The 18988-nt window shown below is 50.7% G+C and overlaps 1 protein-coding gene across 1 annotated transcript in view; it reads left to right on the top strand.

Annotated features, from left to right (window-relative positions):
• PREX1 (phosphatidylinositol-3,4,5-trisphosphate dependent Rac exchange factor 1) overlaps positions 1 to 18988 on the top strand; it is a 163596-nt gene that overhangs the window by 79322 nt on the left and 65286 nt on the right. The window contains exons 5-6 of the mRNA XM_069496562.1: positions 3078 to 3179; positions 16764 to 16925. Coding sequence (XP_069352663.1) covers positions 3078 to 3179; positions 16764 to 16925 — 264 coding nt within the window. The remainder of the gene's footprint in view (positions 1 to 3077; positions 3180 to 16763; positions 16926 to 18988) is intronic.

Raw genomic sequence — 18988 nt, 5'->3', positions numbered from 1 at the left:
TGGGGTAGGAGCAGGTGTAAGAGGCAAGTAAAACATCACCTTTGGGATGCATGAGGTTTAAGATGCCTGAGACACCTCCAGGTGGGGATGTCTGAAAGGCTGTCTGAGATTCAAGTCTGGAGTTTTAGGGAAGGGGCCGGGCTGGAGACAGAAATCTGAGCATTTTTAGCATAAAGATGGTGCTTCAGCCGTGGGTCAGGATGGGATCAGGCATGGGGCGAGTGTGGACAGAAAGGAGGACCTAGGACAGCCCAGGGGCCGGCGGGCTGCTGCTACTGGGAGATCGGGAAGACCATGAGGTTGACACCTGAGTCACTTCTGTGGATTAGGAGGGTTTAAGGAGATGATTTTCAAAAGTTCTGCCCGTAGTGCCTGAAGTGTAATAAGAGAATAGTGAATGCAAGCTCTGTGTGTGTTTGCTTTTTTTTTTTAAGAAAATAAAATGAAGCAACAATCTACAGAGTTTGGGGAGAAGTGTAGTTGGTGGCTGTGACAGTCTTGTGAAAACTCCTTGATCCTGGACAAAGAGATGGGCCCTTTTCCTGCCAGGCCCTGGGGGCTCTGGAAAGCACACCCCACCCACAAGCTCCCCCTTCTCTGCCCAGAGCTGACATCACCAGGGCAGCTTGTGGCAAGCGCTGGCTCAGAGGACAAAGGCCTGAGTGTGAGCAGTGTCAGGCCTGGCATCTCCCAGCTGCCACAGCCTTGATCCTCCGTTTGTGCCAGGGGTAGACACAGGGATGGGGGCTGCACAGCTCAGCCAGAGCAGGGACCTGGGGTCCCCAGGATTCTGCTTCTTCAAGAAGAGAGCCTGTTAGTTTCCCTGAAAGTCAATGGAAGCAGCTCTGGGAATTGGGCGAGGTCTTGGTGCCTGTGGTGGGCACATGATCAATGTTCTCTGGTCTTAAATTGTATTTTTACTTGAATATAAGCAGGGAATTTGTTTAGTTGGGCAGATCCCCGGTGCTTGGAACTGTGCACAGCACGTAGTAAGCACACAGTGTGTATTTGTTGAATGAATGAATGAATGAATGAATGATGGGATGGGAATCCCTTTTCCCATGAGTACCGATTGATGTCCAGTCTGTTCAGGGGGTGTTGAGAGGGATCTGAGACCCCTTCATTGCTGGATGTGCTGGCGGTTTCTTCATTTGTTAGTTTGTTAATTCATTCACTTATCCATAATGGGCACGCAGTGAGCCCTAGGGACCCAGGCCATGTAACTCACGGTTCCTGCCAAACAAAAACGGATTCTTAAGCTGGAGCCTCTCCTAAAGGAGAAGACAGGGCCTGTAATGCGACTGATAGCTGCGTGGAACAAATGACCTCCTATGGCGGCTCCAGGAGGAAGCAGTCTGGGGAATTGAGAGCAGGTGGGGTGGCTGGGCTGGCCTTGGCACATGGGTGGGCTTGGGGGCAGGGCAGCCTGGCATCGTGGTTCCAAGCCCAGGCTGTGTGTTAGCCTGCCTGGCTCTAGATCCCACCTCTGTGGCTCACTTTTCCTGGGATGGCCTTGTGGTGAAAAACTAAACCTCTCAAACCCCAATGGTCTGAGCTGTGACATGGACATAATCATAATGATTTCCAGTTGCTAGGGTGCTTGGTGGTCAGCAGTAGGGCCCTTGTGGCCTGCTGGGCACATGGTTAGCTCTCGGTCAGTGTTAGTAATGGATGATGACCATGTTGTTATTATTTTTGTTTTTATTAGGGAAGAGAAAGTGGTTTAGGCAGGGGGCATGGAATAAGCAGAGCCAAGGGGGCTACAGGAAGTTTTGATATGGAGGACATTGGGTTGATCGTTGTGGACAGGGGTTGGGGATGAGGGTGGCAGTTATAACTATATTTTAGTCCTGGTAGAGCTGGACTTTAAACTCTGCAAGCCACAGTGTAGGTGCTTATATGATAGCACTCATGTACCCCACTCCCAGGTAAAGAAATAGAATATTTTCAGTAATAGCTAAAGATTCCCAATTTAGCTGGGTGTGATGGTTCATGTCTGTAATTCCAGCACTTTGGGAGGCCAAGGCAGAAGGATTGCTTGGGGCCAGGAGTTCAAGACCAGCCTGGGCAACATAGTGAGACCCTGTTGCTACAAAAAAAATTAGCTGATGTGGTGGCGCATGCCCGTAATCACAGCTACTTGGGAGGCTGAGGCAGGAAGATCATCACACCACTGTACTCCAGCCTGGGCAACAGAGCAAGACCCAGTCTCTTAAAGAAAAAAAAAAAAAAGATTCCCAATTCACTTTCCAATCCATTATCCTTCTCCACGGAAGTAACCCCCGTTGGAGTATGGGACATTTCTTTCACATGCATATCTTCATATTTGGCTACATACATGTTCTCCATAAACAATGCCTTTTGTTTCCCATGTCTTTAAAGGATTTATATCAATGGGTTCACACCATACATATCCTTCTAATTTTCATTTTTGCTCAAGAGTACATTTTTGGGGTTCATCCATGTTACTATGCATGGCCCTAGTTCTCCCATCTTTGCTACTGTATGGTGTACCGTTATATAAATCTGCTGCAAACAGACTGAAGCAAAAATACAAATGTATTTTTCCACTCTTCAGTTGATAGAATTTAGGTTGCTTCCCATTTGTTGCTATCCTAAACAGGGAGTTTTCAATGTCCTTGTCCCTGTCTCCTGGTGTTTGTATGTGAAAGTTTCTCTAGACCAGAAGTGGACAAACTTTTCTGTAAAAGGTCAGATAGTAAATATTTTAGGTTTTGTGGCTCTATGGCTTCTGTTGCAATGACTTAACTCTGCCATTGTAGCTACAAAGCATAGACAACGTGGTCATGGAGTGGCTGTGTTCCAGTAAAACTTTACCAAAACAGGGAATGGGCAAGATTTGGCTCACAGGCCGTACTTGACCAACTCCCAATCTAGGCTTTGTGCTGCGTTGTAGAATACGCACAGTTTCATCTCTCCTAGGGGTTGCTAAATTGTTTCCCAAGTGACTGTCTATAGCTGTGCTGCTTTGAGAGTGTCCCATGGTTATTCGAGGGTGGCCATGTGTCTGTGCCATCCTTGGCGAGTTTTAATGAAGCTCTCTTGTCCCTTTGCAGAGCTGCATGCTTCTGGGAGGCCGGAAGACCACGGACATCCCTTTGGAGGGCTACCTGTTGTCTCCGATTCAGAGGATCTGCAAGTACCCGCTCCTCCTAAAGGTGAGGCATTCACCCGACTCCTCTTACCGTGTTTGAAGTGACAGAAAACCCATTGGCTTCAGCAAAACATAAAATTTGTTAGTTCAAGTAGCTGAGAAACCTTGCCAGCGTTGGGCTGGCTGGATCCAAACCGGGACCCTGTCTCTTTCTCTCCTGTTCACCCTGCTTTCCACCGTTTGGGTTTATTTTCAGCGTGGTAGCAGATGGCCGTAGTTACTCTGGCCTCACATCTTGTTAAGTTTAAAGTCAGTGGGACAGAGTGAACCTCTCTTTTAACGCTGAGCAAAGTCCTGAGATTCATTCAGGCTCTGGCCATCTGTGGTCGGGGGAAGGTCATATTCCAAATGGTTCGGGCCTGAGTCATGTGCTTTGACCTGGACCAATCATTTGAGGCCTTTGCTTGAACCATTTATCGTAAATGCTTAGGCCTGTGCTTTAACTCTGAACCAATCACTATGAGCTGGGTAGTGCTGTGCCCTGATTGGCTGAGACATGGTCCCATGCTCTACTGTGATCCAATGACAGTGAGCAGGGCAGTATTATGTTCTGATTGGCTGAGATCTGGGTCAGGTGCTTCACTCCTGAACCAATCGCTCTTAGCAAGGGAGCCCTATTTGGCTCAGACTTGGGTCATGTGTTCCAACCTTAACCAATCACTGGGTTCCACAGGCTACAAGCTCCATGAGTGGGGACAGGTGGACCCTCTCACTAAATTCTAGGCTATTTGTGAAAGGTGGGGATGGGGACAGGTGTTGGGTGGGCAGCCCACAACCATCCGCACACTTGCTGTTCTTCCCTGCCCAGCCATCCCTGGCTTAGTCTCGGTTGGCAGAGCAGGGGGGACTTGCTGCTTGTGTGGGGATCAAGAAGTCTTGATTCGAGCTTCAGGCTGGCCGCTGGGCAGATCCCGAGCTGGGCGGATGGCTCTGCCACCTGCTGCTGCTCTCAGCCCAGGGTTTTCAGCCTTTGAAAATAACTGAAAAAAACGCCTGTTGGCTGGAGCTGTCCTGGCTCTGTCCTGGAGGCCTTATCTCTGACAGCTGTCTCCCGGCTTCCCTGCTGGTGAGTTAATTGGACTGGTGGGACCTCATTCACGCACCTGCTCACAGGGACCACATGTGTCCTTGCTCCATGAACTGGAAGGGAAAGGAGAGGGGAGGGCACTGGGGGATTCTTGAACTTGGCTTTCTGCTGGAGAAGGTGGGTGACGTTCAAGTCTCTGAGCTGGACCAGACCCTGGGGCCATTAGCTCTGCCCATGAGCACAGGTCTTTAACATGTGCAGCCATGGGAGTTGGCCCCAGCTCTCCCTGGGATCTTAAACGGGACTTCTGCAGTTGTTCTTGCCATGACTTTGATCCCGGATGGGTGTTGGAAATGCTGTAGCTTCTCACCTTGGTGTGGAAGAAGCTCCAGGTGGGACTTGTAAATTGGTAGCCTGCGGACCAGACTGGGCCTGCAGATGTGCTTCATTTGATCTGTTTGGTGTGTTTCAAACTTGGATTAGTTGCAAGCATTTAAGAGGCAGAATACTACAGATTTAGAGATGAGGTAGGCAAAACTGTGGCCTGTGGGCCAGATCTAACCCATGGCCTGTTTTTGTACAACCTATGAGCTAAGGATGGTATTTCCATTTTTTAAACAGTTATTTAAAAAACCTTCAAAAAGCAGAAGAGTATGCAACAGAGACCGGATGTGGCCAGCAAAACTTAAAATATTTACTCTCTGGCCCTTTACAGAAAAGATATGCTGAGCTCTGGATTAGAGCCAGGCTTTGCAGCCAGAAGCTGTCTGGGTTTCGATCCTAGCTTTGCCATTCACTAGCTGTGTGACCTTCGGCAAGTCACTTCATTTCTCTGTGCCTCAGTTTCTCATTTGTAATATGGGGTTTGTGTGAATAGTACTTAGGGGGTTGTTATGATGAATAAACATGGACTTAATTCTAACAGTAACTCAGGTAGGCACTGTGATTAGCCCCATTTTGGAGGTGAGGCAACTGAGGCCCAGAGAAAGGAAGTGGCCCGTGCAAAAGGCCACACAGCGGGTAAGAAGTAGGAACCGTGATTTGAACCTGGCAGTCTGATTCCAGATACCGCCTGACCACACAGCTACACTGCCCGTCGAGAAGCACTTTGGGGAGTTAAACTGCCAAAGTGCCTGAGTATCAGGGATGTTGCCCTTCCTAGTTCCTTAAATAGGGTCTAAGAAGGTGGGTGGCCCTGTGTTTTGTGGCCTGGTGGCTCAGCTGCTCCCTCTTCCCCGGGTTTCAAAACCTTAAGCATCTGACCCATGAGAAGAACCACCAGCTGCAGCCCCAGAGCTGAGCTGAGCTTTGGTTTCTGGATCTTGGGAAAGTCCCGGCAGGCTCTTGGAGCAGCAGCTTCCGTAATAATTTTAACAACCAGTGGGGCTGACCTGCGTGTACGGGGGGACTCTGAGCTCCAGGGTAGGCCCAGGCATTTCTGAGGCCCGCTCACATCTCTGGGTCTGGTGGGATTCTTGGGTTCTGGGTTCCCAGGAGAACAGAGAGCAGGGCAGAACCGCCCGGCGATCGGTGGAGGAAATGGCCCACCGGAAACGGCGATGGCGCGATGGAGCGGCTGTGGGTTTGCTCTTCTGCCCAGCTGGCTGTTTACACTGCCCGTTTGCACTCTGGAGGCAGGGAGGAGGCAGGGAGGCAGGCTGTGTTGCCTCGGGCTCCAGCTGTGTTTATTGAGGGGGAGGGCGCTCGCTGGGGGACCAGCCAGCAGGGCCTTAGATGGGGCATGCCATGCTCTCCACCCGGCAGAGCTGCTCAGAGTGTCCTGGCCTTTGGCACCCACAGCCGGAACGTTTGCATCAGCAAACAGCCGGGACTGAGGGCAACTCTTCATAACCCGCGCCCCTCCAGTTCCTCCTTTCTGTCACATTTTCCAGTGGATTTTCAAAGATGATCCCATGAGCTTGAGCAGCTGAGCTCAAACCCCGACCTGCCCCCTTGGCCCTTCCTGATTCTGACGCCCGCGCAGGTGTCGCTGCAGCCCTCTGGGTCCCCTTGTTAGAGCTGACCTCTGACTTGTGTAGGTGCACAGGGTCAAGGGGCCTGGGGAGGAAGAGGAAGAGGCGAGAATGAAAGCCTTTTTGGAAACAGCCCCCCAAAGCTGAACTTGAACATTGCCTAAGAATAGCCAGAACATTCTATTTCAGCTCTTCGGCCCAGGCCCGGGATAGACAGTTGGCATTTCAGGCTTTGTTGAGTTTTCCACCGACGTTTCCAGGGAAATGATTTGGGTTTGGGGTGATGCCTCTGGTGCACAGCTGGCCGGAACCTGACCGCCACTGACCCTTTTAACTGTTTCCTGGTGATGCACAGATCTCGCTGTGGCGCCTACTGTGTGCCACTTGCTGGCGCCGCTTGGGATCTCACAGTCACGAACAAGACAGACCCAGGCCGTGCCCCTCAGAGCTTCCAGCCTTGGGCGGGGCTCTACGAGGGCCCGGTGAGTGGTGGGAGTGAGTGAGGCCGCTGGGGCAGGGGCGGTGCTGGGGCCGACTGGAGGGTGCATGTCCTGTCCAAAGGGGGCGGCTGCCACCTTCACCCCCAACTCTGCAGTCTCTTGTTCTCAGGCTCTTGTTGCTGCCTTGTCTCCTAGACCTCCGAGCACAGGTGGCCCTGGGCTCAGTGCTTGGGCCTTTTCTCTATCTAGACTTGCTTCCGTGGTGGCCTCGTCCACTCTGTGGCCTTTTTTTTTTTAAGTATTAATATATTCAAGGGCTGCACAACCATCACCACAATAAGTTTAGGACCTTTTCATCACTCCCAAAGGAAAGCCCAGACCCATTAGCAGCCACCCCCACCCCGTCCTCCAGCCCCTGACGGCCACCGCTGCTTTCTGTCTCCACGAACTTGCCTGTTCTGGGTAGTTTGTACAAGTGGAATCACACAGTATTTGTCCTTTTGTGACTGTCTTATTGCATTTAGGATAATGTCCCCAAGGGTCATTGTGCCAGAGCGTGTGTCAGTACCTCGTTCCTTTCTGTGGCTGAGTCACATTCCGTCGTGTGGCTGGGCCAGGTTTTGTTTATCCATTCACTCGCTGATGAACATTTGGGTTGTGTCCACTTTCTGGCCACTGTGAGTAATGCTGCCGGGATGTCCACGCACAGGGCTTTGTGTGGACAGTCCCATGGCTGTAACCTCCATCTCCGTGTGGATGACTTCAGCCTGTGCCTCACCCCCGAACCCGTTCAGTTTCTGCATTTGAATGTCCAAGCGGCATCTCCTACTTAGCATGTCCAAAACCAAATGCCCGGCTCACCCCAGACCATGTCCCTTCCCCACCCACCCTTTGTCCCCATCTCAGTAAATAGCCCTCCTTCCTCCTGGTTGCTCAGGCCAAACCCTGGGCTTCCCTTTGGTGCCCCTCTTTCTCTCTCCCCCACGTCCCATCCACGAGGAAGTCCTGTGGGCTCTGCCTTCAGGGTCTGTCCAGAGACCAGCTCTGTGACGCCTCCACTCCTCCTCTCTCCTGGGCCACTGCCACAGCCCCCGAGGCTCTCCCTGCCTCTGCCTTTGCCTTCTCCGCAGCCTAACTGAAGTCAGCTCATGTCACCCCTCCACTGGACACCCTCCAGCCGCTCTCTGCTCACCCAGAATAAAGTCCACATTCCTCCCCATTGCTGTCTGCAGGGTCCTATGTGATCTCATCCCTGTTTCCTCTCTGACCTCCTCTGCTCCTCTCACCCTCTGCTCAGCCAGGCTTGCCTCCTTGAAGTTCTTTGAGCATAACAAGCAGGTTCCTGCCTCAGGGCCTTTGCACTTGCTATTTCCTCTGCCTAGGATGTTATTACCCCAGATATCCTGAGGCTCACCCATCATCTTCTCTTTTTTTTTTTTTTTTTATTTCATCTTATTATGGGGGATACAGAATTTCAGGTTACATACGTTGCCCATGTACCGCCTGTCCCCCCCAAGTCAAAGCTCCAGGTGTGTCCGTTCCCAGACAGTGCGCATTGCACTCATCATGTAGGTATATACCCATCCCCTCCTCGCATCCCCCCCTCCCCGAGTCAGCACCTTCAAGCGTGACCATTCCCCAGACGGTGCGCAACGCACTCATCATGTAGGCATACACCCATCCCCTCCCCTCACCCCCCACCTCAGTCTGATATCCGATTGGTATCGTTCCTAGATGTGAATTTAGGTGATGATCAGGGAAACCAATTTTCTGGTGAGTACATGTGATGCTTCACTCATCATCTTTGTCAGGCTCCTGCTGCTCAGATGTCACCTCCTCTGAGAAGCCTCCTCGGACCACCTCTGCTATAGAAGAACTGCCTCTGCCGTTCTCTGTCCCCTTCGCCACCCCTCACTAGCTCACGTTCTGTCCTGTAGTCTTGGTGCACTGACTGATCTTCCCATCTCCTGCGTTAGGGTATCTTAGCTCACCAAGGGCAGAGATCTGGGCCTGTTTCCCCTCCCCAGTGCCCAGAATGGTGCCTGGCATGTGGCAGATGCCCCTAGTTACTCACTGAAAGCACGTGGAAATGCCACTCCAGTTCCTAATGTCCAAGTTAGGTTTAATTCAAAACTTGTCAGACATTGTGGGGCCCAACAGGGCACGTCCTGGGAGCTGTCTGTTTGTCCCAGCTGCTCCCGCGGGCTTGTGGCAGGGATGATTTTGGCCGAATGGCTGCTCAGGGTGGAACCTGGGGTCCGTGCACAGTTTCTGGTGTCCCCTGCACCTCTCACGTCTGTCTGTGGGTGATGCGGCTGTCACCCAAGCTCAGTGTGAGGACCTTGCCATTTGGCTATCTCAGTCTACCCAGCTAGCAGGAACGTGGGTGACACTGGGATCCTTGTCCCTGGGATGGACTGAGTGGAGTCCGTTGCTGGGGAGGTGTTGGCTTCAGTGCTTGGTGGAGGGGACAGGTGGGGTGACATGTTTGCCGGAGTGTGGATGTACACTACTCACAACTCTCCTGAGGGTGTTAGGTGGCACATGGGAGAACCTTGTGTGGGATAGGTGGAGAGGGGACGGTAGAGGACAGTGTGAAAAACAGTGACTTACACAGTAAGAATGCTGCTCTCTTAGCAAGTCCCTTGTCGTCTTTCTGGTTACCTCTAAGAGAGAGCCATAGTTGGTGCTACAGTGTGTAGGGTTTTTAAAGCCATGCATTTATTCACCAGTTATTTATTGAGCAAGTATTATATGTCAGGCACTATTCTAGGTGCTGGAGGTGCAAAGTGAACAAAAACAGCCTGAAGCCCTGCCCCCATGGGACTGACATTCTGCTGGGGGGAGATGGACAACAAATGAATGAATAGGAAATGTATATGCTTGTTCAGATGGACTATTCGGGTGCTATGGAAAAAATTTATCAGGCTAAAAAGGTCAGTAAGGGCTAGGAGTGACTCAGGGGTTTGCAGTCGGGGAAGGCTGGACCGAGAAGGCAACATTTGAACGGAGCCATGAAGGAGGTGACGGAGGGGGCCAAGTGGGCATCTGGGAGAAGAGTCTTCCAAGCAGGGGGAACAGCCAGTGCAAAGGCCCCGGGGCAGGAATGTGCCTGGTGTGTCTGCAGAACAGCGAGGAGGCCAGTGTGGCTGGAGAGGAGAGGTAATGGGGCCGTATCATGCAAGGCCTTGTGAGCCATTGTGGGGTCTTTATTTTCCCTGTGAGTGAGGTGGGAGCCATGGGAAGGTTCCCAGCGGAGGAGGAGCAGGATCTGCCTTAGTTCCAACAGGATCCCTCTGGCTGTGTGTGTAGAGTGGACTGCGGGGTGGTGAGGGTGGAGGCAGGCAGATGAGGGAGGGGTTGACTTCGGTGGTCCTGAGAGGGGATGTCTGGACCAGGTGGGTGTGGTAGAGGTGGGTGCATTTTATGAGAGCTGCCTCTTCACATCTTTTGCCCATTTTCTAATGGACGGTCTTTTGTTTTGATTTACTAGAGTTCTTGCTATAACTCTGGGTACTTTGGGTCATCTCTTTGGAGTTTTTGTCTGACTCTGATGTTATGAAATGAGCTTCCCATCTGCTGGGGATCTGGCCTTGTCACTTGCAGAGAAGGCACAGGAAGTCAGAAGTCTCTTCACTGTGGCCTCCTCTGCCCTGGCTCCTGTCCTCCCCAACCACAGTGCCCACCCTGCATCCTGTCTCTTGGGCTGAGCACCGACACCTCGGCCGCAGCTGTCCCAGAACCCCAACCTGCACCAGCCTCAGTTCAGGCTCTTTCCTGTGTGCTGACAGCACCAGCCTCGGGACACACCCGGGGTGGGGGCCTACTGTCACCTCTTCCTTTAACAGCTACACTGAGATGCCCCCCATCTTCTAAGGAGCCTTCTCAGGTCACCCTTCTGGGGGTCCTGCCTGCATTCTGTTTTCTGCTATGCTGTGTGTGGTTAAGAGTCTGAATTCAGAAGTCTAACTCCACCTCTCCTTAGCTGTGTGACCAACGGCAAGTTGCTGAACCTCTCTGTGCCTCCATTTCTCCATCTGTAAAATGGGCATGGTCGTTGTTGCCCAGGCTTGCTGTGAAGATTAGATGAGGCAGCACATGAGAAAATTCATGAAGACACTTTGCATATTACTGGATAGGTGGACATACTTGGTAAATGTTAGTGACTCTAATATTATAGTGATTTTTATTTTTTTTAATTCCAGCTGCTGCACTTATTGGCATTGTCTCTTTGAGATGTGCCTCAGTTTCCTTCTCTATTAAGTGATGCCTTAGTTATTGGTTATTATGCAGATTAAACAAAAAATACCTGTAAAATGCTTGGAAGTATTTAGTGTTAGCTATTTCTATTGTCTCAATGTCAGTTTTGTCCAATGTTAATATAACTACATCAGGTTTCTTTTGACTAGCATTTTCCTGAAATATCTTGTTTCATCCTTTTACTGTTGACCTTTCTGTATCCTTAGACTTTAGGTGCAGCTTTTGTAGACCCCATAAAGTTTAATTTTAAATCTAATCTTACAATATCTTGTAACAGGAGAGTTTAGTTTACTTATATTTATTGTGCTTATTGATACAGTTGAACTTGGTTATACCATCTTTCTTTTTGATTTTTATTTATCCTCTTTTTTTGATGTTCTTTTTTTGCTATTGTGCTTTATTTTGGATAGTTTTAGTTTTTTTGGTTTAGTTGCTCTTTTTTTCTTTATTCCTGTTTTGTTGTTGTTGCTACAAAATTGGAATTTGTAGCTGTCACCACCACCACCATCATCTGTCACAATTTTACCCTCTTCTCTAGAGAAATGTCTCTGTAGAGCCTGGACCTGGGTGTAGGGGCGTAGAATTTGCTGTGGGTGCTGGAGGTTCCTTTGGAAGGGTGGGTAGAGAGCCCCTGAGTGCCGGGGCTGGAAGGGTCAGTAGAGACCTACCTGCCCAGGGCCGCAAACACAGGGCAGGTGGGGGGAAAAGAGCAAGTAGATCGGTTGCAACTTAGCGAGGTGGGTGCAGACTACAGCAGACTAGAGAGCACGTGTCCCTTGTGAGGGGGCAGCCACCACTCATCCCAGCCAATTGTCATTGGCAGGTGGAAATGCAAGCCCAGGTGGCCAGAGCTTCCACTTTGCTGAGAGAGCTGGCAGTGGCAATTACCCTGGTCCAGTCACTACCTGGCATAGCCAGGAGGTCTAGACGGCTCGTCCAAGGTCACATAGCGCAGCCGCATCAAAGCCAGAGCGTGAACTCCCTGCCCTGAGCCCTCTTTCCGCCGTCTCCCCTTACCTCTCCAAGCAGAAGGAAGTTTTTAAGACCCATGAGTATTATTTCTTTTCCCCCATTATTTCCTAGTAGGTGGGTCTACAATTTCCCTAGACACGCACCAGGGGCTGAAATTGTTAAAATCGGACATATATTTGCATGAAATCTGCAAAGATTTGCATGGAGGTTTTCTTTGCTATGCTGGGCAGCATTTCAGTTCTGGGTTTTCTTGGACTTCAGATGTTTTTCGCTTCTTGTTTTCTTTTCCCTTTTCTTTATTTTTTTATTTATTTTTTTAAGTGTTGGTGGGTCTCCTCAGCACCTCTTCATTTGCATCCTGCTGTCACCCTAGAAGTGGCAGGAGGGGACCCCAGGACTGTGAGTGTGGGAGAGTGCCGGGCTTCCTGAGCTTCGGTGGCAGAGCCTCAGACAGGCCTGTGTGAGTAGGGACAGGAGACCGAAGGCAGGATCAGCTTCTTCCTGGAGCTGGCCGAGGTGTCCCCAGAAAGTAGAAAGTGGGCATTGTTCAACTGGATCCAGACCCACTGGTGACACTGCTCCACCCCACCATGGGCTGCCCTCTCCTCTCTGTGGAGGGGACAGCGTGGCTTTCCAACCTCCATGTCTCCTTCGGGGCCTCCCCCAACCCCGGGTCACAGGGTGTGATGGGTATTGTCATGTCTTCCAGGGACAAATCCAGCTTTGTTTTCACACTGTGGTTTTATGGATCCGTCTTCTTACTCTTCTGCTTGCCAGTGAGTTTGTAACTTTATTTTTTATCTTTAAAAGCCTAATTTAGACTTATTTATTAAAAAAAGAACAGAAAACAGACAAGACCCAGGGTAGGTGTGACTTCATGCCCAGCTGCCTCCGGGCTCAGGTGATACCATCCAGACTCGGTCTCTCCGCGCCCTGGCTCTGTTTCCTTCTGCGCCAGCTCTGTGCCCAGGAGGCGGGTTGCTCACCGTGGCAACGTTGGTCCCGAGGCCTGTGTCTGACCAGCGCAGCCACCCCGGGAAAGGAGAGTGCGCCTTGCCCAACATGCTCACCAAAGCCCCAGCCTGAGCCCACCAGCTCCGCGTGGGTCCCGCGCTCTCCTGCATGGCTGGGAGGACGGGAGGCTCCGGCTGTGGTCACAAATCCACACTGGGAGCAGCTGGAGCGGCCTCTCTGGGCCTTGATGGCCTGCGAGGGGAGAGGTGGAAGCCGTAGGCCTGTGCAGCGTGCCCTTCCTGTCTCCCCTTCTGCGTCTCCTCCTCTGGGCCCTTTGTTCCTCCCCTGTCCTTTCCTGCGCCTTGAGCAAGGCTGAGCGAGCAAGTAGAGCTTGCACCAGCCACATTGGTTTGCTACCCGGGTGGCCTGGAGTGTGAGGCCTTGTGCCCCAAGCTGTCTCTTGTGGCCTTGTTGTGGGCAGGGACGACAGTGGGGGGACATGAGTGGGCTGCTCAGAGCTGGCACCTGTGGGCACCCTTTTGGTAAACGTGACTGGAGGGGCACGAGGGACATGTGGCATCTCGCGGAAGCACCGGGCTCCCCTCCTCTGACATCCTGTCTTCTAGGAAGCCCTCACCTCGGGCGAAACCACACGGCGCTCGAGGGGCGGATGCTGGGGAAGGTCCCCTAGCCTGGCTCTCGGAGGGGCTTCCGCTGCTAACTCGCAGGGTGGCCCTGGGCACAGCGCTCCCTTCCCTGCTCTCAGTTTCTCTGAAGGATCGCCGGGGTCTACCCTGCTCAGACATGGCGTGCTCTAAGAATCTAACTTTGGGGTATTCATTTCCAGCTTTACTATTTCTGGAGTAGATGAGGTTAGTGTCCCCGGGGTCCTACTTTTCTGGCTCTGTGGCCTCAGGCAAGAGGCTTTACCTCTCTGTGCCTCAGTTTCCTCAAACACAGAGTGAGTATAATAATGGTACCTACCTCCTTGGGGTGATTTGAGGATGAAATAACTAAATAAATTTAAGTTTAGAACAGTGCTTGGCACACAGGAAGTACTCAGTAGATGCTCACTATCATTACTACCATGACTACTTTCAGTGTTCTTACTGCACAGAATAGTAATAAATATGAGCCACTAATACTACAGAAATGATGATGATAAGTACTGTGTCCTTACTGTGTACCAAGTCTTTTGCCTTCATCGTTCTGTTGACCCTTGCAACACCCTTAGGAGGCGACTGTTACCCCATTTCACAGATGTGCAGACTCGGCTTTAGAGAGGTGAAGTTGTCTGTGCGGGTCACAGCGCTGAGAAGCGATGGAGTGTGGCTCTCACCACATCCCGCTTTGCCCAGAACCCATTGTCTTGACCACAAGGCTGTCCAATTTCATGATCCCATGTGCTGTTTGAGCTAGAATAAGGCATAAGTAGGCCTGAATCAATTATTGATACCTCTAGTGATGGGGAACTCACTGCCTTATAAGGCAGCCCCCTGTCTTGTCAGAGAGCTCCAGTTGGTGTAAGGATGGATTAACTCAATCAGATAGCTGTCACCTGCATTGGTCCCATTGGACTCTGTGTGGTACTACGGATCTAGTGGGCTTCTTAGCCGTGTAATCCTCCCAAGATGTTTAGCAAGCAGCTCTTGGGTTCCTTCTAGAAATGTTCTCCTTTGGCCAGGCCCTGTAAGTTCATGTAGCTGTTCCTCTTTGGTTGTGATTTCAGGGTTTTCAACACCATAGTTTGTCTCCTTTGAACCTGACTCTGTTCTACTTATTAAGACGATCTGGTCAGTTCCAAATTGAACAGGAGCCTCCTCACCTCCCTCCTTCTGCATATTAGACCTTTGTTAGTGCAGCTCAAACTCCCACTAGCTTTGAAGATACTCATATTTTGTGCTTTTCTGAGTTGGATCGGGACACCTGCAGGGTTCCACATCCTTGAGCTCTGTCTGAGATTGTGAAGCAGTAAAAACCCTCGAATATAAGACATGGAAAAACTAGCTCATTGTGTTCCGTTTGGCTGGGCATAGTGGCTCACGCCTATAATTCTAGCAATCTGGGAGGCTGAGGCGGGAAGATTGCTCGAGGTCAGGAGTTTGAGACCAGCCTGAGCAAGAGCGAGACCCTGTCCCTACTGAAAATAGAAAGAAATTAGCCGGACAACTAAAAATATATAGAAAAAAAATTAGCTGGGCATGGTGGTGCATGCCTGTAGTCCTAGCTACTCGGGAGGCTGAGGCAGAAGGATCACTTGAGCCCAGGAGTTTGAGGTTGCTGTGAGCTAGGCTGACGCCACGGCACTCTAGCTTGGGTAACAGAGTGAGACTCTTTCTCAAAAAAAAAAAGAAAAGAAAAACTAGCTCAGGTAGGCTTAAGCAACATATATATGTAAAAAAATATATAGGCTCACATGACTAAAAAATATATGGATAGATAGCTTCAGGTGTGGCTGGATCAGAGTGTCACAAGGCACTTGCCAAACTATTTTCCTAAGCTGCTGCACCATTTTATATTCTTACCAGCAATATATGAGGGTTCTAGTTCCTCCACATCCTCACCAACTTGTTATTGTTCATCGTTTTTGATTATAGCTATTTTAGTAGATGTAAAGTGGTATCTCATTATGGTTTTGTTTTGCATTTCCCCAAATGATGTTTATCATCTTTTCATCTGCTTATTGGCCATTTGTGTATCTTCTCTGGAGAAATGCCTGCTCAAATCCTATGCCTATTTTTAATTAGATTATTCATCATGTTAAGTTTTAAGAGTTCTTTATATATTCTAGGTACGAGTCCCTCATCAGATGCATAATTTACAGATGATGAAGCTGAGGCTCAGGGCAGAAGGGTGACTGGCCCAGGGCCACCCAGTTAGCCAGGCAGAGCCAGTGCATGTCACCACCCCGTGAAAGCGTCATGTCTGCAGGGACATTATCTGTGATTTTCATGGGATCAGAGAGATGGGGCCGTGGGCAGATCCTGGAACCATCAGGCACCCTCTGGGGCAGATGTTAAAGAAACTTGTCTCTGTTGAACGGTCCCAGGTGAAGGGCTGGCGGCCGGCGGTTGGGTTGATTCAGCCTGAAAACCTTCCCTGGTGTCTTGAGTCCTCGCTGATCCCTTCCTCCTCAGTCCCTCTCTCTTCACACTCGGTACGTGGTTGAAGTCTTTTGATTAAGACTGGCCTGGCCGCTGGAGTGTCCCAGCATGTGCCTGCGGTGAGGGGTGTCTGAGGGGGGCAGGGAGTTTGTGGATTAGGAGCTGACTGGCCACTTTGCACACCCTGTCCCACGTCCCTGGGAGGGTGAGGTATTTTTAGCACTCATTTTACAGACAAGAAAATGGGCTGGGAAGGAACAGTGTCTGTGGCCACCTCTGTGACCCACCGATCTCTCTGTTTCTCTCTCTCTGTCGTGGACGCCACTGCAGGCACACTGCCTCCCTGTTGCTCCTGGTTACACACCGTCTGTGCTCCTGCCGCAGACCCTTTGCACTTGCTGTTCGCTCTACCTGGCATGCTCTTCCCTCAGGGCTCCCTCTCTTGCTCCATCCAGGGTCTCTGCTCAAATGTCACCTCCTCAGAGAGGCCTCCCCTGACCTCCCTATTTGAAACAACACTTCCCTGTCCCCTCTTTTGATTTGTCTTCATGGTATTTAGCGCTGCTTGACATTGTATTACACACTTGATTTTTCCTTATTTTGGCCTGTTTCCTTTCCTAGAATGAAATATCCACCAGGTGAGGCACTTTTGCCCGTTTTGTTAACAAAATTATCCCCAGACCCTGGAGCACTGCCTGCCTAGGGGGAGGTGCTCCGGAGACGCTTGCAGAGGAAATGAATGAGTGATGTTCCCCAGCCCTGGTTACACAGCTTGTAGGTGGCAGAGCCGGGACTCTGCTCCGGGCTGGGTCCCCTCTGGATTGATGTCTCTCATCCCTGCTCCCACCTCTACCCCAGGAGCTGGCCAAGAGGACCCCCGGCAAACACCCAGACCACCACGCAGTCCAGAGCGCCCTGCAGGCCATGAAGACCGTTTGCTCCAACATCAACGAGACCAAGAGGCAGATGGAGAAGCTGGAAGCCCTGGAGCAGCTGCAGTCCCACATTGAAGGCTGGGAGGTGTGTGCAGGGCAGGAGGGGCCGAGGGATCACAGCTGCAGGCACAGACGGCAGCCTGGGCACCAGATTCGGTCTGCAGTATATTTTGTTTGGCGTACACAGTGTTTGTAAAAAATCGCTCAATTATTTTTCAATTAAATCCACATAAAAACCAGATTTCAAGTTTCTCCTGAAACATTGGTAATACTGGGCACCTATGTCCCCTGTCCACAGCCACTGGAGCCTCTAGTTCTCCTCAGACCCCACCCTTCCCCATTAACTTCCCACTCATTCTCTTCCATGCATCACCATACCTGCCTGATGTATATGGTCCTTTGAGCTGTTGGCACCAAGGTCAACGGTAGCATTTAAGTGCCCACTCCAGGACAGAATTCTGGCTTTGACACTCCCTTGCTGGGTGACTTTAGGCAAATGTCTTAACTTCTCTGAATGTCAGTATCCTCATCTATATCTGGCATGTGGTAGGTACTCAATAAATGATAGATTTATCAATATTACTATCATGATTATTAGGAGATGGGCTTCTTGAGATCTTTGGATTGTATGTAATTTATTTGTTTAAACCCCTACACTTTCCTTAGATTATTAGAGGTTTCCTACAAATCTGTAGAAGGAAATGGGAAAATATGAGTAAATAAAGAAATTAATATAGAGTAAATACAGCTGGAATGGGAGATTAAGACCAAAGATGAAAGACTCCTAGGCAGGATTATGTGTATCATCTGCCATGGGCCTTTCGGATTTTCTGGCCTTTGCAGACACTTGCACTGTGTAGGATTTCTGTGACGCTGTGTGGCTGTGAGGTGGAGGGCCTGGCTGCGGAGGGGTGAGGGGCCTGTGTCCAGGGAAGGGGTGGGTATAGTGGAGTGGCTGACCCTCTTGCCACGCCCCCTCCCTCCTTCCGAGGGGCCTTCCTGTTCAGCTGAGGCTGGAACGAAGAGCTGCATGTCCCACACTCCCTTGTCACTTGGCTTTGGGATGTTATTTGGGATTTGGCCAAGATCAGATCCAGCTGCTTGGGATTTGGAAGGTAAGAGTGGGACGGAGGCGCCCTCCTGCTGTTTTTGCAATGAAGCACGGCCATGGTTGTGTTTGGCCTTTTCTGGTAACATCAGTAGAGGGCTCAGGTGCCAGCTTCCTGGGTGTCGAGGTGCAGGGCATAGGGCATCCATTTTTTTATTGGTGGCGGTGTGTATCTGGCAGGCATGGGATGGCTTTGCAGCTGACAGTTGAGGTGACAAGTACCAAAAGCCTAGATGCCGCCTGGGCAGCGTTTTCCTGGAGTGTGAGCTTGGGCAGGTGTGTTCTGATTGTCCTTTCCCCACCTGAGGCAGGGGCAGCGGCTCCCCTCCTGGGCCAGTTCTGCAGAGTTGTTGAGTTTCTAGAAGGCTTGGAGTCCTGGCTCCTCTAGCCCCTTTAGTGATTGAGTGAGCCCCTCATTCCTTTCCGCTTAAAATGAATAGGTTGGTTTCTGTTTCCTGCAACTGAAAGTTGCCTGGCCCTCAGGTGTGTCAGTTGGGGTGCGTCCTCTAGGGACTCTCCTCTCAGCCTCATGATGCCAAAGCTCCGATTTGGTCTCTTTTGAGTCTCTTCTTTCCCTCATGCTTCCATGAAGGCAGCAGCTCCTGGCATTGTGTGTTCAAAACCAGAGACAGGGGCACGGCCGGGGCAGGTTTTCCTCCTCCCCAGTGGAGGAAAACCTTTTCCAGAAGCCCCAGGGAGGCTTCTCTTTCATTTCATTGACCAGAATGAAGTAGGTCACATGGCTACTTTCAACCTCACGAGCAAATAGAATTGACTCATTTAAACATCTGTCTATTTGGGCTTTGAGCTTCCTGGCAGCCAACGTGAAAAGAGCAGCACACATAAGTTACCTCACACTCAGTGTCAAAAAAGGAAGCAACGAAGCAGTTCTTCTGGGAGACAGAGGGTTTCCTGGCACTCAGTTGGAAAAGAAATTTCTCACATGGGCCCCTGTGGAGAGGATGTTGAGCAAGCTCTTTGGCAGCCAGAGCAGAAGTGATTTCCAGATACTTTCTTATGGTAAGGGCCTAGGGAAGTGG

Source organism: Eulemur rufifrons, chromosome 20 (genome assembly GCF_041146395.1).
Source record: "Eulemur rufifrons isolate Redbay chromosome 20, OSU_ERuf_1, whole genome shotgun sequence".
Taxonomy (NCBI): Eukaryota; Metazoa; Chordata; class Mammalia; order Primates; family Lemuridae; genus Eulemur; species Eulemur rufifrons.
The sequence above is the reverse complement of the archived record's forward strand: the minus strand, read 5'-3'. Positions and strand labels throughout refer to the sequence as shown.